Source organism: Monodelphis domestica, chromosome 2, assembly GCF_027887165.1.
Source record: "Monodelphis domestica isolate mMonDom1 chromosome 2, mMonDom1.pri, whole genome shotgun sequence".
NCBI lineage: Eukaryota > Metazoa > Chordata > Mammalia > Didelphimorphia > Didelphidae > Monodelphis > Monodelphis domestica.
The window spans coordinates 446,116,532-446,140,024 of record NC_077228.1 but is presented as its reverse complement, the minus strand read 5'-3'; the positions used below and the strand labels follow the sequence as shown (position 1 = coordinate 446,140,024).

At 38.0% G+C, this 23,493-nt stretch overlaps 1 protein-coding gene and 1 long non-coding RNA gene across 2 annotated transcripts in view; one reads left to right on the top strand and one right to left on the bottom strand.

Annotated features, from left to right (window-relative positions):
- The first annotated feature begins 1,839 nt into the window (after positions 1-1,839).
- Positions 1,840-15,830, top strand: LOC107650978 (uncharacterized). Its single transcript, XR_001627226.2, has 2 exons — positions 1,840-2,001; positions 15,226-15,830. It is a non-coding gene; the product is annotated as an uncharacterized LOC107650978 (long non-coding RNA).
- A 2,774-nt stretch (positions 15,831-18,604) lies between these two features.
- PACRG (parkin coregulated) overlaps positions 18,605-23,493 on the bottom strand; it is a 632,164-nt gene continuing 627,275 nt past the window's right edge. The window contains exon 5 of the mRNA XM_001371541.3: positions 18,605-18,963. Within this exon, the coding sequence (XP_001371578.1) occupies positions 18,803-18,963 (161 nt within the window). The 3' untranslated portion in view covers positions 18,605-18,802. The remainder of the gene's footprint in view (positions 18,964-23,493) is intronic.

Here is a 23,493-nt window from a genome sequence, read left to right as displayed (position 1 = left end):
TTGAACTAAGATGGTAGCTGTATGAGTGAAGAGAAGTAATCATAATGAAGAGAAGAGAAGTAATCATAAACACACACACACACACACACACATATATATATATATATATATATATATATATATGTGGAGGGGAAAATAGCAAGATTTGGTACCTGATTGGATGTGTGGATTGTATGAGAGTGAGGAACTGAAGTTAATGCCATGGTTTCAAATCTGGGACAGCATACTCTCTACAGAAAGAAGAAACTTTGGAGGGGTAGATTTTGAGGAGTGGGATGGGTAGAAATGTTTTGGATATATTGAGTTCCAGATATCACCTTGGAGCTAGAAAAGAGCTTCTGGATGGAATTGTCATTATCTTCCATATCCATTCTTTTTCTATTTCTTTTTTTTTATTTCCACTCTTTTCTTCTTTTTTTCAATTACCTTAGTCCTCCCTGACTTGTGTATAAAGCAGGCATGAACATTACTTGGTTTGCTCATTAACAGGGAGCTAAGCATACTGCAAGTTCATATATCCAACCATGTATACTAGACTTATGGTTGGGATAGAGGGGATCCTTAAGGGTGTCTAGGGAGGGATAGAAAGAAGAGCTTTTGAGCTTTTGTCAGTCTGTTCTACTACAGGGAGAATAACTTTGTGACATGAATTTACAATTCTTTAATAGAGATTCTTCTAAGGTATATAGATTACATAATTCCTTTCGGGGTTGTTTGTGAGGTAAACAGAACCCAAACTAGCAATTTGGGTGGCCCAGGTCAGTAACACTCCTCCAGAAAGGATCTGAAAAATCAACTTACAGATTTATGGTGTGAAATAATAAAGACAAATATGAATATTCAGTTGGGGATGGGAGTAGGAATTAGTTAACTGTTGTGACTATACAATCTCTTAAGTTACAAAGCCATGCCTAGTTGTGGAGTAAAGTACTTTGTAAACCACTATAGAAATGTGAGTTATCTTCCAATGGTATCCTGGAAATCTATTTTCCTCTATCTGGAGTTTGGGGGAGGGGGGAAGCTTTCTGGCCTTATGGATCCCCATAGCTCAAGACCTATCAGAGAGGGACATGTTGTCCTTAACCCCAAGCATGACACTCTCTAGTTCTCTCTTTTTACTTTCAAAATCCAAATCTGGCTGCTCTGAAATTAAAATGAGATAGATTCTGGTGAAGGGAAAGGGAGCAGAGGGGGAGGGACAGAAGAGAAGAGATGTCACTCCCTCATCTCCTTACTAGACAGTGCCCTTTCAGAGGGAGATGCTGGGAATTCATTCAGACTCCTGGTACTGACAGTCACAGCACAAGCAGCAATAGCCCTGTTTGTCTTAGTTACACACTCAGTTCTGACATCCCAGGGTGGGATTGTAGGGCTGGGACTAAGGGCGGGGGGAGGGAATTATCTTGAACCTACCTAGGAGGAGAGTCAGTAATCTCTTTTGGCTACCAGGATCTCCAAAGATTCTGTAAGATGGTTCAGTGGAGATGTGGTCCTATTCCTGATGGACCAACTTTGTAGGTTACCATCTTACGTCAACTCTCTAGGATCCTTCAGTAAAAAGGGGATAAGACACAGAGACGTGCTAGGAATAACTTGTATTAACTCTCAAGAGCCAATGGTTAAAAGTTCAGGGTGAGTATTTAGGCCCTGGAAATTGGTAAATACTACAAATCAAGATGATTTATTATTTTGTTGATTGTCTGGGCTTCAGGAAGTGATTGGGAAAATGTTAATAATGTAGATTCAGTGTCAAAATGTGTCCTGCTGTGCATTTTTTTTTTTGAGAGCTATCTGTTAAACATTTACCAGAACATTGTGATTTTTGTTCAGTAGGCCAAGCACATTCCCACAATTCCATACTAATGAGCTGAGCTCTTCAAAGGTAGACTCCTAGGATAAGATTTCTGAGAATCGAGTTCCTGAAGAATGGTGCTGTTGCTGGAAGATGTCATTAGGCATAAGGAAGAGGGGGACCCAAAAGTCACTTGTCACTGCTATTCTGTAAGTACCACTAGCAAAGTTCGTATGAGGCAAGCAAAATTTAAGGCTTGGGAAGGACCTTCTAATCTAACCTCCTCCATTCCCTTCTCTTATTTCAAGATGATTTTTCCTTGAGTATTTCAGTGATAAGAAATACACTACCTTATAAGGAAGGCATCCCACTCTAATAAAAACAAATTCTAATTAAATCTACATATTGAGCCAAAATCTGTCTTGTTGGAGATAGTATAATAAAGTGGGAAGAACTAGGAACTGGGAGCATTGGCCTGGGAATGAGGCTTAAATTTTAATCTTGGCTATTATTCACTCATCTCAATGACCTTGGACAAGTCACTTATAACCTATGAGCCTTGGTTTTTCTCCTCTGTAAAATGAGGAAATTGGAGTAGATGACTTCTGATGTCCTTTCCATCTCTAAATTTATGATCTCATGATGCTGGTACTGCTACACATATCTGGAGAGTGGGGAAGGAAATATCAGATCTAGCTATAGTTTCCATCTTACCCTGAGACCCTCAGAGGAAATGAGCATAAATCTCTTTCCATATGCCTAGTGAAACCAAGGCCAAATAGAACATGAGCAAAATTAGCTGTGGAGATTTCAAGAAAAATATTATAACTTTCATAAAAAGCCAAAAATAAACAAAATATAATTTTGAATGCCATTAAATCCAAACTAGTACCCAACTAGGTTTCTCTGCATGTGGCAACTAGGAAATTAAAAAATTCTGTGTGTTCAATCACTTTCTATAGATCAGTTCATAAAAACTAGGAGTGACAGAAGTCTCTCTGAAAGAAGATTGTAGTATAAGGATGTGAGAGACATAAAAGACAGCCAGACACTACATGCTGGTAATAAAGAGTTGGGAAATATTTGTGGCTAGGAAGGGAAACCAGTGAACAAAAGACACCAAGTGGAATCTTAGCAGGCTGAACTGAACTGACATTTTCACTAATAAAATACTAAGGAAAAAAGGTTTACAGTAATGGATTTGATCTTCTGAGGGCCTAAAAATAAATAACACACTTCCGACTCTTGGTGTCCTATGAGGAATATTGCAGATAATTTTATCTAGCTTACAATGAAAGAGTTCTTGGTCAATCCTTGGTAATTCTGGTCACACCTAGATAAGATTCACAATCTGAACTCCTACCTTTGGATATTGATGTGATAAATGTAATATAATATAATAAATATTCATTGAGTGCCTTCTGTGTTGATATTATAATGCTCTGCCTAGGGAATATGGGGAGGGAGAGAGCCTTCTTAGGGGAATCTCAGTAGAATATAATTCCCTTTTGAGCAGGACCTTGTTCCCTTTTAGTCTTTGTATACTAATACAATCTTTTATAGATTGGTTCTGGTGTTAGAAAACCTGGGCTCAAATCTTGCCTCTAAAGTTCACTATCTGTGCCCTTGGGCAAGTCATTTAACCTTCCTGGACCTAAGTTTTGCTACCTATAAAATGAGAAGGTTGAACTAGATCGTCTCTGAAGTTCTTTCCATCTTTAGATTTATGATCTTATGATTCCATTTGGTACATTTTGGTTTAGGCATTCTCAAGGATGCAGACCATAACTCTCCTTTGCTCACCTGGCCAGGATAGGTCTCCTCCATGATGTCCCTTAAGTGGGCCACTACAGGGGGGCACATCCTGTTGGAGGGAGGCCAATTCATGTTTTGGGGAAATTACATGGTTAACTCACATTGTCTACACTGAGTGATTAGCATGGTCCATGAAATAAATCCTTGCCAAACATGAATGCTTAATATGGTTGTATTGAATCAAATTCCCTGACCTAGCATTTATCACAGTCCCTAACACATAGTAGGCACTTAAATGTTTGATTGATTTACCTCCAGGTACTTTCAGGCTAGTAAAGGGCTAAGAAGATGGCTGTAACAAACAATATTAAAAGACAACACATTAGAAAGCAAAACCAAACTATTCTGTGAGGGCTGAAGGGGAAGGTTATTACTGATTAAGGTTAGAAGAGATACAATATGGAAAATGTATGGTTTGCTAGTTATTAATGGAAATGATTATCAGCAAAGGTACCTGATAATGCTCTAGATGGGGTTCAACCCTTGGAGGTGAATTGTTTTTATGTGTGCTTGGGATTTAGAGCTGGGCTTCAAAAGCAGTTTGATTCAATGGAGGAAAATTGAGAGATTTGAAGTCAGAGATTCTGGCTTCTCATCCCAACTCTACTATGGGAGAAAAATCTTAACCTTGGTGGGTCTCAGTTTCCTTATTTATAAGAGGATAACGTGGCCCCTCAAGGTTTCTAAAGTCTCTTCCAAGCTCTAAGTCTATGATTCTATGATTTTTTTTTAAACCCTAACCTTCTGCCTTCCTTCTTAGAATCAAGACTATATACTGGATCCAAGGCAGAAGAGGGGTAAGGGCTAGGCAGTGGGGTTAAGTGACTTGCCCAGGATCACCTAGCTAAGAAGGGTCCAAGGTCAGTTTTGAACCCAAGACCTTTGGTTTCTAATGTTGGCTCTCTAACTGTCCCTGATCTTATAAAAGTCTTCAGATACCCTTTGGTGAGGACCAGTCCTAGGCATAACCATGTTGTAATTCTTTTTCTTGTATTTATCAACTGAGATACCAGAACTGTGGGTCTTTGAGAAGTTATTTACCTCTTTCAAGCTAGGTTTGCACATTTTAATTTGGAATTCTTTGATTTTTTTGTTGATAATCAATTCTATTTCTTATTAGTTATTATTAGTCTTACAAAGCACATCCACAAATCCACAAAGCATCTTGGTCCCACAACTTGGAGGTGAGGTATAATAGGAAGAGAGAGGTCCTATTCATGAGGCTCCCTATAGCCACCCCTTATTGTTAAAGAAATAGAAACTCTTTACATACTCTTTTTTTCCCTCTCAGGGAAGGCTTAACTACTTTGCAGATTCTTACAGATATTTGCCAAAGAAAAGCTTTATTCAGTCTGGATTCTTAAGCCTCCTTTGTGAAATGGGGTGGTATTTAATAAGATATGTGGCCTTTGCTATCTGACTGACGCTATCCAGAATCTAAGCAAGTTTAAGAGACTTTTTTCTCTCCCCCAACATCATGCACCCCCAAATGAGGTGTTTTAATCAGTTTTGCTACTTGGCCATATTTGATGAGCTACAAAATAAAGGGAAAACCACCCCAGCAGACCTCAGTCGACTCCCTCTCAGCAAACAAAGATCTACCACATAATATTAGATTGGAGATGAAGATTGTCACAGTTTAAGAATGTTTTGCAGTGCGGTCTCTCTCTGAACTGAAAACATTCTTTTAATGTGGAGAATTCCTAGGAGAACTGTAAAAATCCTACTCACATGACATATTACCCGCTCCTGAATGGAGTCTACTGAAGGCTTTCCAAGTTGTTGTTGTTGTTTTTAACCTGATAACACTTGGGGAAAAAATGATAGGTTTTACCATTGGTCTTGCACCAATTGATTTTGGCCTTATTTTTCTGGAGGACACCTATTCTTCATTTTTAAGACTGAGGACGATTTAGTTATCCTGATAGGGGGATGTCGAAGCCCTCCTATTATTCTTCAAAGCAACATATTAAAAATTTACCTTTTTGTCAATAAGGTTCTTTATGGGGCATTTTTCTCTTTGCATTTTAATGTGATATCCCCAGCCCCAGATGTATGGGGGAGGAGACAAAAAGGCCATTTAAAGCAGGCATTCTAGAATGCCCCCATTATTTCTTTAATTGGAGCCAATGGCACGTGGGCTGGGCTGTGTGTGGACATAGTTTCGTTTGTAGGTTGGCTTTAGCTAACCCAGGCAGATTTTTTGACCATGGTCATGGAGAAAACATTCTTTTAGCCATCCTACTTGAGTAAGTCAGAGTGCCGAGCAAGCAATAATTGGATGTGCGAAGTTGGAAGCAGCTGCTCCCGTTTCTTTGAATCTTGAGGCAGTTCAGGAGCATTTTGTAATTGGTATGAATGATTCTGTGCTATTAAAAAAAAGTTTCAAGTATAAAGCTGCCTACTATAAGGAATATTGGAAAATGCTCTATCAAATAAAAAGGCTTTCCAAGTTGTTGTTGTTGTTTTTAACCTGATAACACTTGGGGAAAAAATGATAGGTTTTACCATTGGTCTTGCACCAATTGATTTTGGCCTTATTTTTCTGGAGGACACCTATTCTTCATTTTTAAGACTGAGGACGATTTAGTTATCCTGATAGGGGGATGTCGAAGCCCTCCTATTATTCTTCAAAGCAACATTCAATTGATTTCCTTGAAGAGTTCTGTTACATCACGGGAAATAGCTAGAAAGCCCATTGTAGCCATTTTTAAGGCAGAGGCTGCTGCGACCTTGGTTCCTTGGACCATCTTTGAACCCTCCTAAGAGGGTGGACTTTTCTCTTAGTGGTGGCATTTGAAGGCTTGGATGTGCTTGATGACTTGGTGTCAGATACATCAGGGAATATCCTTGGCTTTGTGTGAATTTAATCTAAATCTACTCTTCTTTCCTTTTTATAAGGAAGGTTTTGACCATCTATTTTGGACTCCCCCTTTTCTCTTTGATTGGGTTATCTGGGGCTTATCTGTATAAGGAAGATGCCTCTGGCTCCCTGGTATCTTGGAAGACACTTGCCTCTTGTCCCACATGACTCCTGGTGTCCAGAAGGCTGGCCTCGGACCTGGACTGAGGTCAATTCTGCCCAGCCAGGGAAACCCAGACAAAGTGATGTCACTTGGGATAGAAATTAGGGATTAGAGCCCTCTCTTGGCTAGGAAACAGGTTGGTTTCTGGGCTTCCTTGGTAGGTACAGTGTGGTCCTTTTCCAAGAGAACAGAGATATAACATAGGTTAGCTAGGTGACGATGAACTGTCCAGTTATGTTCCTTTTCTCTCTCTAATTTGCTTTCCCTATTTAATAGATAATTATAAATTAATATATAGTCTCTGGAGAATTTTATTCTTAGCAGTTTAATTCCAGGCATTTGAACCCTTCCTTCTCTCTTAGAATCACTAATAAGTCTTCTTTTAAAAAATCCTTACCTTCTGTCTCAGAATCAACACTAGGTATGGTTTCCAAGGCAGAAGAGCAGTAAGGACTAGGCAATTTTGTGGGGTTAAGTGACTTTCACAGGACCACACAGCTAGGAAGTGTCTGAGGCCAAATTTGAGCCCAGGTCATCTCAACAATAGGTCTGGTACTCTAGTCAGTGCTACCTAGCTGCCCCAGGTATATTATCTTGTAAATTCCATGAGAACAAAGACCAGTGTCTTATATAGATGTTGTATCTCATTGTCCTATCACAGAACAAAATATTTGTTAAATAAACTCACCTTGGTTAGGATAATTCCCTTCTTGGCTTCACAGAAAGAAAAGATTCAGATAGATACATGTGGAGAAAATGGTGCCTTTTCAACATATCCAAGCCACATCAGTGTGGGTATCATGGTTGTGCCTCTGGAAGAACGTGGCTCATTGCAGATAGATAAGCCACCCAGATAAATGGTCTTGCCCAAGTTCTAAGAAAAATTTAAGACGATGAAAAATTTTCACCTCTGATTTGTTATAGAATAATCTTCTCAAGTGAAAATGCTTGTACCCAAGTGGCATGGGACTTGGAGTCAGAAAAGCCTGAGTTTGAATCCTGTCTCAGTGCCTTTCTCTGTCCTCTAAGTACTCTGCATGATAGAGACCTAGGTTTAAGACTTAGTCTTGCCACTGACCAGCTTTGGGACTTTTGGGAAATCTCTTGACTGTAGTTTGATTTTGCTTATCTGTATGATGAAGGGATCAGAATAACCCTCCCAGTTTGACTATTTCATAATTAAAATTCACAATGACTATATCAGTTCAATTTCGCAAGCAATTAAGCCCTTCTGGGTTAGCTGTGCTATTTGTTTTACTTATCTCAAGTCAGAAGTAAATTCAGAGTCCCTAGGAGTGGCCCAATTCTCATCTGAAAGAATTTCTTCATGGACACAAATATTCTGCCTCGTCTCTCATTTTAGGTCTGAAAGGTTCAATGGTATCCTGGACTCTCCTCATTTTTCTTGGAGCCTGAGGTCTTTGGCTGAATATTTTGTCCCAGCAAATACAGCTCGAGACCTTCGCGTCTTCAACCATAGTGTAATTCTTCCTTGGAACTATCCGAAGGCCTATAAATTTCTCCCTCTTTTTCGGTTCAGCTGGAGCTACTTCTCTTGGTTTATGAAGGAGGATTTGCTTCTTTATTTCTGAGTACAAAATAGATCTCAACCCTTTTCAGGGAAAAAAGAAAAAAATAATCCCCAAATGATGAAGTGTTAGGATCATCAGACACATGAAGTGGGGAGGAGGAGAAGGGGAAAGCTTTTTATTCAGATTTAAAATCACAAATAGAGAGTTAAAGAAAAATGAAGTGAATGAATATTGATATCTTAAGTATATTCCCATTGGAAGAAATGGACCTCCTGAACACAGAGAAATGAAGACAAGTCATTCACTACATCTATATCAGTCACATCAACCAAAGATGGCAGCTTTGGCCAACAGCTCAATAAATGTGATAGCAAAGAATAACCACAATCCAATATCACAGAGAGCTGAACTTGATGGTAACAGTGTATGAGAACATTATAATGGGATCAATCCTATATTGGCAGGGATAGGCTAAATGATTTGCGAGGCCTTTTCTGGCTTATTTCATCAATGGTCTGTGGTTATTACAGTCACTTTCTCCGATTAATATGTCATAGGCAATGTCCAATCTTGGGGAACAAATTTGTTATAGGGTTTTCTCAGAGAAACAATCTAACTCTAGTACTGGGTTGCCATTCTGCTTGCATAAAATCACACTCATAGACTGACAAGGGAGGCACAGATGATATGAGATATTTTTAGAATCAGGCCCAAAGCTAACATGTATTTTCCTGTTTTGAAAGTTGTCTTGTTCAGTCACCTCCCAAGCCAAAATCATATAAACTTACGTGTCTTTCCCACAGGAAAGAGAGAACATTTGCTCTTTCCTTTGGGAGAAAACAATAACAACATACCACCATTACGCCAATATTATTAAAACAATATTGCTACCACTAATAAAAAAGCAGCAATTAGCATTTCAAAGAACTCTCTTCTGGACTAAATCATTTTACAAAGAGGCATTATCAGGAAAATCAAGGGCCCAAACTGGGAAATAAACTGCACCAAGTGAGTTTAATTGGCCTCAAGTCTATTTAAAAATTGAGGCGGATGGACCTATAGAAACCTTATTTTCAACACTAACATTTATGTGTCCCCCAAAAAGCACCCTCCAAAGAACTGAAGCACTAAGGATGAACTCCAAAACATTTTTAGTCTGCCTTGAGCCCAAACTGAAGAGACCTGATATTCCGACTATGCTTCATGCCATTCTTCAGGGCCTTGAGTAATTTAGCCTGCAAGAAGAGATCCGGCATTAACTTCTGTGACGTGGATACAGTGATTTTTACTTTGACTTTGCAGAAACAGGAATTAGCAGCTCATATATGGAGCACATTTTGGTCAGGTGATTCAGTTCTTGAAAAAGGAAGTAAGCCCATGGGAATAGTTAACAGAAAGGCAAGTTAAGCCCTCTGACCACATCTTATATCCCCATAGAAATTTGCTGATTAAAAAAAAAAAGCCCACGGGACATAGTCTGTTAATCTAAAGCCTTCAAAACTGGACACCCCATCCAGGGTTTGAACTGCCTGACATCTGCTTCTAAATTTGTGAAAAAATCCCAGAAACTCTTGAGCCATGGGCTAAGTACCTCAAAAACCCAGGGGGAAGCTGGCCATTCCGCTTATGTTATAAGAGATTTCAAATTTACTTCTGTTTAGTTTCTCTAAATGACAGCTTGCTTAGATGTATCCCATGACTTACACTGCATCCATCTTGGACATATAATAGAAACAAACCAAATAAAGATTTACAGGGGAAAAAAAAAAAAACCTTTAATGGCCCCCTTCCTTAAAAAAAAAAATTATCTTCAAAGCACTTAACTATTTCAAGAAATCTTTCATTGATCATTCTTTAAAAAAAAATAACTGCAAGATATATTCATTAGCATTTTTCAATTTTGTAATTATTTTCCATTTATAGAGCCATAATAACAATAATGGCTTGCCCTTCCAAAACATGAGTGATACTGCTGATCCAATGTCAGTAGGGCATAGGCTTGGAGTTCTTTTTCCATTTGTGTGGATGGCTTTGTAGTAATCTCTCCTCTCTCCCTGGCCTCACTCTCTCTGTAACCAATGGCACATATTTCTGACATGGCTGACTGGTGTTAGGAATTCAGTGTGGGACCATGGAGCAGAGCAGAGAAATCTCCCTGATGTGGTAATTAGACTCATTACCTTGATCTGATTGGTGATAACCTCTAATGAGGACATAGGAATACTAATAAAACTATAATTAATAAAACTGTCTAATATGCATACTCAGTGGTTCTCACTTATCGTTTAGAAAATTTTATAAGAAAGGTTTGATTTAAAATTTGGCGGGCAGAAAAAGACTTGCTCATATTCTCTTAAGATCTGAAACATGTTCACTTTTTCACCTTTTCCTTTCAATGCATCAAAAGTTATTTAGGGGAAGCAGCAGACAGAGAATAGTGTCTGCTGACAATTGAGAAAAGCATGCTTTATTTCTCCATAGTATCAGCAAACAAAATGTAATGTTTTTTTGTCCCAGAAAACATGGTACTTTCTATGTGACCACTGATTATATACAAAAATGCCTCCTTTAATTCAATGAAATTAGGTTCAGCCCTATCATTTTTAATTTTCCTTTTTTCCATTCTGTTCAACAAACATTAGTTAATGAACTGTAGTGTGATATGCATGGAGTATTGAGCTGGGAGGAAGAAGACTTGGCCTGTGTGTGACTTTAGAGCAAGTCATTTAATCTCTTGAAACCTAGATCTGATTTGGACTATGAGGAATGATAATCCTGGCACTGACTACCTCATAGTTTTGTTATAAAGATCAAATGAAAGAGAGCATGATAGAATGAATTGAATTCTGGCTTAGGGTTTGGGAAGGCCTGTATTTGAACCCCACTTGATCCCAGGGCAAGTTGTAGCTGTCCAAGCCCTCATTTCCCCAGTTTACATAATGATGATGTAGAACGTCCATTTCAGCTCTCACTTGTTTACCTTTGGATAGAAGTCACTTAAAATAATGACATAAATGTAAACTGTTGTTGTCAAGTTGTAAACAGAGCATTGCACATACTAGGTGTTGTAGGAGATGTAAATGTTAAGTAAGGTAGAGTTTCTTCTCTCACAGCAGTTACAGTATGGTGAGTGTCAGTCCAATGTGCAAGGCACTTTGTTAGAAGCTAGTTAGATACACACAAACATTGTGGAACAATCCAATGAAATGGACTTGGCTAATACAAGACAATCCCAAGGGACTTATGAGAAAGAATGTTATCCGCATCCAGAGAAAGAACTGTGGGAGTAGAAACACCAAAGACAAACACATGACTTATCATGTGTTTATATGATGTGTGATTGGGAATTTTGGCTTTAAAAGATTGCTCTATTGCAAAAATGAATAATATAGAAATAGGAATAATCCTATTCCCAGGGGATTTTGCATAATCCAGGGGAAGTGCTTACTGGATCCAGGATGGGGAAGGTTAGAAGGGGAGGGAAAGAAAATGAAATATATAAGCATGGAAAAATATTTTAAAAATAAAGAAATAAAAAAACAAAACAAAAACAAAAGCATAAAGCCAAAATCAAATGCACTTCTATCACTCTCTTAGTGGGCACATAGCCCAAGATAAATGTTAAGAATAAATCTGATCTAATTAATAATTAAACATAGATAAAAACAAAAGAAAAAGAAGCTGTGGGGATACAAAGAAAAAGATCCTCTGCCTTCATGGAGCTGACAATTTGGTAGATTGGATCAACTATGCTCACAAATGAAATTGAAAGTAGGTTGTGATAACTGCTTAAAAATTGTTACTACAGAGAGAAAAGGGGGTAAATTACTTTCTTTTGGAAACTAAGAAAAGCTTCACAGAGGAGATGGCATTTGAGCTGGATTTTGGAGGATTATTCAGACCTTAACAGATGGAGATGGCAGAGAAGACAAAGAAGAGCACCAGAAAAGGCACAGAAGCTAGAAAGGGCAACAGTGTGTTCAGGGAAAGGTTCAAAGGCCAGTTTGATTGTATTCTAGGGTATGGGAGGGGAGGAATGAGAACTAAAATTAGAAAGTTAGGTTAGAAGCAAATTGTGGAGGACCTTATGGTCAGTCATGTCAATAGACAAATATTTATCAGACATTTACTCTATGTCAGGCACTGTGCTAAGTACTGTGGATACACAAAAGGCAACCTTTGCCTTTATGGAGCTTACAATTTAATAGGGGAAGTCAGTACACACAAGGAGGCTGAAAGAGGAGAAGAATAAAAGGTACTAGGGTTCAGGAGATGATGGAAAAGGTCAAACAAATCCAAAAGAATTCAGGTTGAGATGAATAGCAGCCTGGTCTAGACTCCATCCATCCTTAAATAAAGGTTTTGAAAATCATGATTGTGTCCCCCTATCAGAGGGCATTGATGAAGTGTAAGGACCTATTCTGACTGAATCTTCCAAGATGATGAGATTTCCCAATGATGAGCTTCCTGGGAGGCATGGCAGAGAAGTCCAAATTAGTCAAAAAGAGTAAAGACCTGGGTGGGAAATGATGTGCTTTTAGGTCAAGGGTTTGGACTTGTTTGGCCTTTGAAGGTTTTGAAGAAAAGAGGAGAGATGAAATCAAAGGAAGATTAAGTTGGCCATACTGTTTAGAAAAGATCGGATTTCTTTAAATTTATCTGAAGCTTTGTTTGACGCTTCATTGAATACTTTCTTGGGCAGAAAAAGGTACAACCCCTTCTGACTTGTATGATTTTTTGTGCAAATTTTCCAGTGAATTTATTCATCATGGAAAATTTACCAAATATACTTGAGATCTTTCTCTTTTTTTTTCTTCCTATCAACTAGTACATACTGTAAAAGTTAAATTTAGTCTCTACTGATAGAAGTATTATATTTTTATGAGGTTTATTATTTATTATTATTATTATTTATTTATTATTATTTATTTATTATTATTATTATTTATTAGAAATCAAGGAAATAAGAAAATACAAAATAAGAAAGCACATGCCTAGAGCTAAATAGCCCATTCACAGCCACTTACTCTACATCTTGCAAGCCAGGTAGAGAGAAGCAGAAGAAGAGATTCTTGGGAGGCAGAGAGCCCCTTAAATAAAAATTGTGTTCTTGCACTCAGGTGAGATTATAGGGAATTCTGGGAAGTACCAAGGACTTCTGGGGATTGAAGTCTGGGGTTCAAATCTCCATTTTTACAATACCAGACATTGTTAGGCTCTGGGGACACAAATACAACATTGTGAGTGTTCTTTTCCTCAGGGAGCTTACCTTCAGTTAGAAGGAAACATCTTTACAGACAAATAAATATAGGATATATGCAAAATGATACAGTGTTTTAGGAAGTGCTAAAAACTAGGATAATCAAGAAAGTAGTACCAAGAAGGGTGGCTCTTCTTGCTAAGACCAAGCCCTCTATTTGTATCTTTGATCTCATTCTCCATTGCCTCTGCTGGCAGATCATTCCCTCCTCTCTAGATTTCTAGTCTCCCTGTACTTGCTTTCTCCCAAATGCCTACAACTATTCCTACATTTCCTGGATCCTTAAAAAACCTTCACTAGACCAGATCACCTCCTCAATATATCATACTACACATCTCCTCCCTTTTACAACCAAATCCCTTGAACTATCTACATCCCGTTCTCTCGCCTCCTTCTCCACTCCTTGTGATCATTTCTCATTTGAAACTGCTCTCTACAAAGTTAACAGATATTTTTGAATTTTTATCAGTTTCTATCCTTTTTGACCTTGCTGCTGCAATCTGGCATTGTTGACAGTACCTTTATTCCTAGATATTCTCTTCTCTCTGGTTTTTCATGGCACTATTCACTCTCTCTGGGCTCTCTTCTTATCTGGACATTCCTCAACTTCTTTGCTGAATTTGTGTATCATTTTTAAACTGTGGATATATCCTCAGGTTCTGTCCTAGGTTCTCTTCTCTTTCTTAGTTACTTCATCAGTTTTCATGGGCTCAGCTTCTTATAAACAGACTAAATAAGCAGCTCTTGTTTCTCTCTGTAGGCTAAATCTTACAGGACCCAACTCTCATTTTCTCATTTTCACTACATGGCCAACCCACCTAGTTTTCCACACCCTGGATAATCCATATTAAATGCTTTTTAAAATCTTAAAATTCTATTTATTCAAAAGGAATCATCAGATGCACTTGTAATCTCCCCAGTGTGCATATTCCCTTCGGTAATGCAGACTGCAATATCCCTCTGCATTTTTATCCTCTGTCACTTTTGTCATATCCCTATAATTTTGCCACATGGGGTCCAACCAACATACTGGAAGGCCTCCTTGTTTTTTTTTTTTCTTTTGTCTGTAGGATATCGGTGCTGCATACTGACTATCCAGTGGTTATCCTTTATCCTCTCTATGTGAACACTTAATATTTTTAAAAGATTTATTCTATGTCATCCTTTCCTCAATTTCTCCTTGACAAAATATTGATTTTAATGTGTTGTAGCCTCCTTACATCCCCGTACCTCTCTCTTTTGTCCTCAGGGTGATTTTCAGTTTCATTTCTTCAGATACTGTTGTGTTCCATGACTTTAAGCCATGTAACAACAGTAGAATAATATTAGTATTAAAAAAAAAAAGGGGCACTCCTTTCAAGGGGAAGCTTGGTGTCATTAAAAGAACAGAAATTTTCTCAGCCCATTTTATTCCTTTTCTTTAAATCTGGGCCCAAGTCCTTATCTTTTTCTGTCATATATATGCACATATACATCTGTACACATATTTGTGTATATGTATATGACATGGGGCATCTAGGTAGTGCAGTGGATAGAACACTACATTTGGAGTAGGAAGGTTCATCTTTGTGAGTTCAAATCTGGTCTGAGAAACTTACTAGAAGTGTGATCTTGGGCAAGTCCCTTAACCCTGTTTGCCTAAGTTCCTCATTTATAAAAATGAGCTGGAGAAGGAAATGACAAACCACTTAAGTATTTTGGCCAAGAAAACCCTAAAATGGGGTCACAAAGAGTCAAACCTGATGATTCATCTGATTATATATTAAAGTCTCTTCTTCCTCTGCTTTATCTCATGTTTAGGCCAAACTCATTTGAGGAATAATGGATATCATCCTGGAAACTCTGCAATCAGCACATTCACTGGAAACAGGAGCATCTAGAGAATCTTACCTTCTCTATGGAGTCACTCTGCAATTTGGACTCTGTGCTAGACTCCATTTGACTGTGAACACTTTGATGAACTTACATATCTCTCTCTATACCTCTCTTGATAATAATGATCAGTGGTTTGATGAATGAGGTTTCTGTTGTCTCTTTCAAATAATCTTGTCCAATTTATATATATATATATATATATGTATATATATATGAGACAGCTTGTTGGAAGAAAGCCTTACAGGTGGCATTTTGCTTTACTCAATTAAAAGCTTTTTAAAAAATTCAACAATTAATAAACACAATAGGATGTTGTCTTCTATGTAGCTTTTAGCAGATTGTGTGCTAGTAAAGATGTGGTCTATTTTGGAATATCACCTTTAAAAGTCCACTTATCCCCTCTTAATACACTCATCAAGCATCCCTTGATGCTTATATAAATTACTCCCATAATAATTTTATATAGTGGGCATATGGGTTCCTGGTTTTATCTTGGTTGTTTAATAAAGTTTTTAATTTTTCCACCCCTTTTAAGTTGTTAATTTTTATTTTTCTTCCTATCCTCTTTAAAGGAGTAAGAGTAGGAGAGGATTTTAGAACAGGTCTCAAAATTTTTTTTCAAGGTCGTGTCACTTCTAATGCAGGCTCCCATGTCTCAGACTATTTAAGCTGCTTTTCCAAACTTTGATATCTTCAGTGCTTTTTGCACCTACTCTAAATGTATAGTAAGAACTATGATATTATGGTCCAAATGTGGTAGTTCCATTGGTCCTGATGGTGAAGAGTTTCTTACAAAATTCTTGTTGGCTTTTCTGTATGTCATCTTCTTTCCCTTTAAATTCTGAAATGTCTTTAATATGTTACATAAATGCCAGATATTATCATTATTATTATTATGTCTTTTATGCCCTCTAGTATAATTTGACAAATACTATATTGAAGGTCTTATATGACCTTCAACAACCTTTGAAGTAGACAGGATTGACAGATTCACCATTTAATAAAAAGAGGAGAGACTCAAAGTGACCCATGGTTACATGGCTTAAAAACCTCAGACCTGGGGTGTAAAACTAGACCAAGTGAGAAGTGAAGATTTTCCACAGAAAGGGGATACCTTAGTATTTTTGTAGGCAGTAGGGAAATAGCCAGGAGACTAAAAGGACTTGAAGGTAAGAGAGAAAGGGGTAACAATCATAGCAAGGATCTTCTAGATGACATGGAAAGTGTTTGGATCAGGGAAACAAGGGGATTATGTCACAAAGAGTTTATGTTATCATAAAGCGACCTCTTTTTTGACTAAAGATTTGAGCAAAAGGAGGGAAAAAAAAGGGGGTGACATCAAACAGTTTTTATTTCTAAAACAGGTAGGAGTTGACAATGAATATCAACATTTTTTTCAGCACAGTAGGATTAGAGAATATTAAAAAAAACTTTTCAGCACAGTAGGATGAGAGATCTTCTGTTAAGAGGCAGGTGGGGCAATATGGTATAGCAAGCTTGAAGAAAGAAAAGAAAATGTGGAATAGTCATTTGGGTTGTAATAGAGAGCCATTCAGGAAAGAAGAAGAGAACTGTTATGTAGCAAAGAGGACTGATTAGATAAAAAACAAACAAACAAACAAACAAACAAACAAACATCTAGTGGTGGTTCCAATGGATTTGATTGTGTGACTTCCTGTGGCAGCTTTCAACAGAATAAAAACAGGAGTGGGAAGGATGGTGGGTATAACTCAAGACTGGGATTTGGCAAAGCATAAGCAGTGACTAGACAAAAGAACAGATTCAAGGTCAGAACATAATGTAGAGTTAAGATGGCTAACTGTAGGATTGAGACTTCAAAATGAAGATATTAAGGCCAGCACAGGGGTTGATGAATGGGAAGAAATGGAGTCCCCAGAAGTCTCAGAGAAAATGAGTAAATTTGGAAGGATTAAGGCAGAGAGTAGGGCAAAGATGGGGAGTTGGGAATTACAGAATTCTGACTCATGGAGGCAGAATTTTGGATAATAGTTGCTGTGGTCTGTGACTTTAAAAAAAAAAGATAGTTAAGCCCAATTTCCACATGCCCTAAACTCCTTATTTAATGCTTGCAGATTACTATATGGTAGCCATCACAAGACTTGGATTTTGAAATGCTAAACCAATAATAAAAGTATATGATTTATTAAATAGCTTTCAAATAAGGGGTTTTCCTTTAGAGCTTTGGGCCTAGGAGAGTCAACAAAGAGGACCTGAGCATCCAAACAGGGCAACTGAGAAGTCTGTCTGTTTCCTTTATCTTCAAGGATACAGTTTGCTATAGAAACAGAAGACTCCAGGCTAGGTGTTTGGGGTAGCTAGGATCTTTCTCAAGTGAGTAGAGCCAAGCTTACCAGTCTGGTAAAACATTCTGAAATGTGCCCCCCACTTAGTCTTGGCATGCTTAAAGGGACACTGTTGAGGCCAATAGACTTGCAGGCTGACTTATCTTTTTTTTTCCTCCTCTCATCTCAATGCACTTCTGTTTAAAATTGGATAAATTTTTTTCTTTTATTCCCCTCACCAAGACCCCAAATAAATGCCAACAGTCTCCCTGTGTAATCCCACAATAACCACTGTGAGAAGGCAACAGGGAAGGATAATTTTTGCCAAGAAAAGAGATTCCAATTTGTTTGGAGAGATAGTTGTGAAAGGAAGTGCAAATCATTTGTGAGGTTATTAAAAGTAGCAAAAAAACTGTCATTTCGTGTTTTGCCCATCGTGCTTCATCATCGAGATCGTGAGATATCATGGGGCATAATATGAAGGGGATAAATATGATTGTCAACAATTTGGCCACTGTTGCATGTAATATTTCTAAGACCTACCTCTCCCTCTTTCCCCCCCCAACTATAAGCCGGAGAGCACCTGGAAATCCAGACCACAAGAGGGCTAAACACATTAATTAATTTTATGGCTAAGGTTTATAATGGGCTGCAAAAATAAAAATAAATAAAATCCTACTGTAATCGGAATATACATTCCCCAGTTTTATTGTATGTCAATGCACATTTCTCTGCACAGCTGCTGGGGAGAGGGAGGGCACTGTTGAACTTTTATTCTCTGCCATGACAAACACCTATTAAGTAGTCAGCATAAATGCTTCTCGTTACAACCCCTGACATCACCCTCAGGGCAAGCGAACACAGAACAGCAATTGCTGAATTGAGTATAAAAATTATCGTTTTATTGTCTATACAACTGAAGGTCTAACTTGGACTCCTGCTTCAGTCAGTGCTGTATAAAGGAGTGATTCTTCCCTGGAACAAATAAGCACAGTACACCATTGTAATCTAAGAAACAGGCACTATTTATGTATTGGAAAGCCTTGTTCACAACAGTGATAACAGTCTAATGGCCCAGAAACCACTATTTTAGCAGCTGTAGAAAAAGGAGTCATAAATAGCAAGATGTTGAACAATGTCAGAGATAGATGATTAGAACACTAATGGAATCTTCCCCATTAACACAGCTGTTCTATCTGTTAGTTTAACAAGCATGATTCATAGGTGGGGACCATATATTTAATGTTTATAAAAGCGTCTTCTCCTCCAAAGCGCTCAAATGCTTCCAGTGTCTCTTGGATCAAGTCTCCAATGTTTACTCTCTTCTGTTGGCTGTAGTCAATGCCATCTCCGGAGTTAACTAGTTAATAAAACAAAAACACAAAGACATTTATTTTTCTCCATTTTTCTGCAAAGCATTATGTACCTTGCCAGGCATTATCAATAGTTAATATATCCATTTTTTTTTTCTCAGATTGGTGATCCTGGGAGGCTCTTAACTTTTATTTTTTATGGCCAACTTACCATGTTTTAGGAGCTCTAAGAAATATCTAAAAATGGTTCATTCATTCATTTTAAAAAGCAGTCTAACAAAAACAATTGCACTTCTTAAGTTCCTACTGTGTGTGAGGTACTTTGGTAGGCACTGAAAAAGATAAAAAGATAAGTAAGTCGCAGTCCAGGCTTCATGTAGTTTATAGTGCTTGTGAGTAATTTAAGACACTTAGAAATCTTTTCCCTTTATTTCCACATTTATGGCTGTGCCCTGAAGGTTGAGGATGCTGGAAGCGTGACCGCTTGGTAAGAAGGATATTACTCTATTTGATAGGAGCATCGGGTGTTCGAATATCTAATAGGGATTTAATATCTAATAGGGATTTAAAAAGATTAAAGACAAAATACGAATTCCACAACTATTCACAGCATTGCAATAAGATATATCACCTTAAGAGCCTGCTTCCTATTACAAGGACAAGAGACTCAAAAGAAACTCAGTCAGATGGAAAAAAAAAAAGGGACAGTAGCAGCACATGCCCCTTAATGAAGCCTGTGAATCCCGATGGCTACAAACATGAGCCAAACTCCCTCCCAGAGGCAAGAGCTTGGTCAAAACTGTCAAATATCTAGACTTCCCACAGAGGTGAGTTTGGCAGTGTATTATTTTAGAGAGATTACCTTAGGGAAGAAAATAGTGTTTGTAAGTCCTAAGTTTCAAGGCGGTCATGGGTAACTGCCTCTCTCAAGTGATTAAATCTCAGGTTGGACTGACATAACACCAAAACAACTGGAAGACAAGTGAACGGTTATTCAGTACATCAAATAATACTTCATCTACATTTTGCCAATCAATGCATTATGACTGATTCTTTCAGGCTTTCCACTGAATAACATATACACATGTAATTTATATGTTGTATTTTATAAATATTTATATAAATACATACAGACATGCCAACAGAAGTTTTTGGCATTCAAGAGAGAGTATTCTTTTCTCTTTCCTTAATATATTATTGCAAAATACATTTTAAAAAAAGATTTTAAATACAAGGACCAAAAAAGCATAAATTTATAGTAAAAAAAAATTGAAAAAAAAAGACCCTTCATACTTTGTAGCAATTGTAGGAGACTTTACTGTCCCCTCAGACCTGGATATTGCTAATGGAAAGGTAAGTAAAAAAGATAATATTTTAGGTAACCCAAACAGCAATTAAAAGATGCGTGGTGGGTGTAAGGACCTGAAACATATGACCAATGATAACTTTGTAAAAGTGACATGAAAGGCACAATCATGGACATGTATGGCATCAAAAGTAAATGTGTCAGTTAGGTGGAGAAAGTAAAGGATGGCCAGTTTGAATGCTTTACTGGTCCAGTTCATGAAATGTTTTTAAAAAATAGAAAAAGTTCTCTAGCCCATTGGTTGATTATTTATGATAAGCATGTCCCGAAAGCCACAGACAAGAAATACATTATATGAGACTGGTCTAGAGAAAAGAAATTTGGAATCTGAAGACCTGGGTTCAGATCCCAGCCCCACTACTACTTCTTCATGGGATGACCTGGGGTAATGTTCCCTGAATGTCTTGTCCTCCTTGCCATTATGTGGACAATGAGGCATCCAGAACCAAAGCCTGTGATTTTAGAATGAGGGTGTGAAGAGAAATAACAGTCTGCCCAAGTGGAAGGAATGACCCACACCAGTGAGATCATACTGACACAGATACTGAATCATCACTGGAAACTAAAGCTATAATGCAAGGCTAAAGCAGTGCTTTCAAGATTGTGGCAACTAGTTTGAAAGGGAATTGGGGAGGGAGCAAGCTAGGGGGCATAGTGGCTTAAAAGCCAGGCCTAGAGACACAGGACATCCTGGGTTCAAATATGACAGCAGACACTTCCCAGCTGTGTGACCTTGGGCAAGTCTCTTAATCCTCATTTCCTAACCCTTACTGGCACTTCTGCCTTGGAAGCAAAACGGTATTGATTCTAAGATGGAAGGAAAGGGTTTAAAAAAAGAAAGATTAGAGTACAACAAATAGCGTTGGTTCTTGAGTTAAATCATGGAAGGGAAGGATAGGAGATTAAGGCAAGGGGATGAAGAGAGAGGAAAAATTAGAGAAAGAAGATCTGTCTCTTCTCTCTATGATAGATATACATGCATTGCATAGGTTTATGCATATGTGTGCCCATAAATTTAGAAACATATTATACCTATAGCTCATCTGGTTAATGTCCATGTTAACATAATTAATGTTAAATATTGAGAAAAAAATTGAAACTATCACTAAATCATCACCATTAAAAGCAAGGCAATCATCACTAAATGCAGCTTTCTCTGATCATTCTGCTAACATAGGAGAAGAAGTAGACAGAATGCTGGGCCTGTAGTCTGGAAGAATTTATTTCCAATGATAATATTAATGATTGCAAATATTTGATAATACTTGCTCTGAGACAGGCACTGTAATAAGTGCTTTACAAATATTATCTAATTTGATTCTTATAACTCTGAGGGATAGATGCTTTTATTCTGATTTTACAGATGAGTAAACTGAGACACCAGAGGTTATATGAGTTGCCCAATGTCATCTGAAAATTTATGTGCATGAGTAGGTGATTTAACCTATCTTTGTTTGAATTTCTTTATGTATAAAATGGAGATAATGCTGTATTTCTTAATAGTATTTACCCTGTAGGGATATGATGAAATGATAAATGTAAAAAGTACTTTGCAAATTTTAAAGTGCTATATGTTAGTGATTATTATTCCCTGAAAATGGTGGGGAGACAATGAAAATAGCTGAAATTGCATCCACAATAACATGCAATGAATTCTCCTTTTGGGGCCTCATCAGTGCAGAAGCCTCAAAATATAGTTTCTGATGATTGTGAGTTTATCACAAGTTTAGTTAGAAAAAAAGCTAGGATTTTAAGACTGAAGTATGGATTAAGTTTGGCATGCTTTGGGCTGATGCTTGCTAATGATTTTGGTGTTTTACACAAAATTAATTGACAAGCATTTATTCAGCTCCTCCTGCGTGGCAGGCACTGTGCAAAGTGCTGGAGATACAGAGAAAGGTAAAAGGATGTTCGTGCCCACAAGGAAATTATAGTCTAATGGGTGAGACCACATGCAAACAGTTATATTCAAACAAGCTGTATACATGATTAACTGGAAATAATCATAGAGTACATGTATTAGCATTAAGGGGAATGGTGAAAGGTTCCTTGTTGAGGGTGAGATTTTTGCTGGGACCTGAAGGAAGTCAAGAGGTAGTGATGGAAGAAGAGAAGAGGGGGAGAGGGATAGGGGAATGGGAGAGAGAGAGACAGATAGAGAGAGAGAGAGATACAGAAAGAGACAGAGACAGAGACAGAGAGAGACAGAGAGACAGAGAGAGAGAGAGATACAGAAAGAGACAGAGACAGAGACAGAGAGAGACAGAGAGACAGAGAGACAGAGAGAGTAACAGAACGAGAGAGAGAGCATTCCAGGCTTTGGGAGATGGAGTATCTTGAACAGCAAAAGGACTAGTGACACCAGATTACATGGAAGGGAATAAGATTCTTAAGAATGGAGAACTAAGAAAGCACCAGGTTATAAAGTGCTTTAAAAGCCAAGCAGAGGATTTTCTATTTGGTCCTAGAGGAAATATGCAGCTATTATAATTTATTGAATGTGGGAAGAATGAGAGGACCTAGACCTGAGCTTTAGGAAGATCTATTTGACAGCTGAATAAAGGACAGATTGAAGAGGGAGGAGACTTGAGTCAGGAAGATCAACCAGCAGGCTATTGCAAAGTCCAGCTGTGTGGTGATAAAGACCCTTACCAGGGTGTTGGTGGCGTCAAAGGAGAAAAGGAGGTGTACACCAGAGATATTAGGACAGCAGAATCGATAAAACTTTCAAACTGATTGGATATAAGGGTTGAGAATGAGGAGTAGAGGATGACACATAGGTTGCAAGCCTGGTGACTCATTATGTCTTTTTGAAATAGTCAGAATTGAGATTTTTCAGTTATCTGAAAATAGTGGTTTTGCCCAGGTTATTAGTGAGAAAGAAGGGAAGGAGGTGATACCAATATCACCCAGGTAATTCTCACTAACCGTGTGTGTTCTGTCTGGTAATTGAAAATCCAAGTTGTGGTTATAGAGAAAGGTTCTGCTGCCATGGTTGTCCCCCAAATCCCTGTGAGTATAAACCTGTTGCTGACACTGGACCTATTGGGTCCTATGCCCTTGAAAACAAACTCAGTCACACCAGATTTTCTAAGAAGTTAGTTAGGGTCTGCTGGTTGTGGTCAAAGGGGAGCCTCAGGTGCACCCCAATTCAATAAACAATTAAGCACCTTACATATAGGGTATGTGCCTTTAGGTACCAGGGATCCAA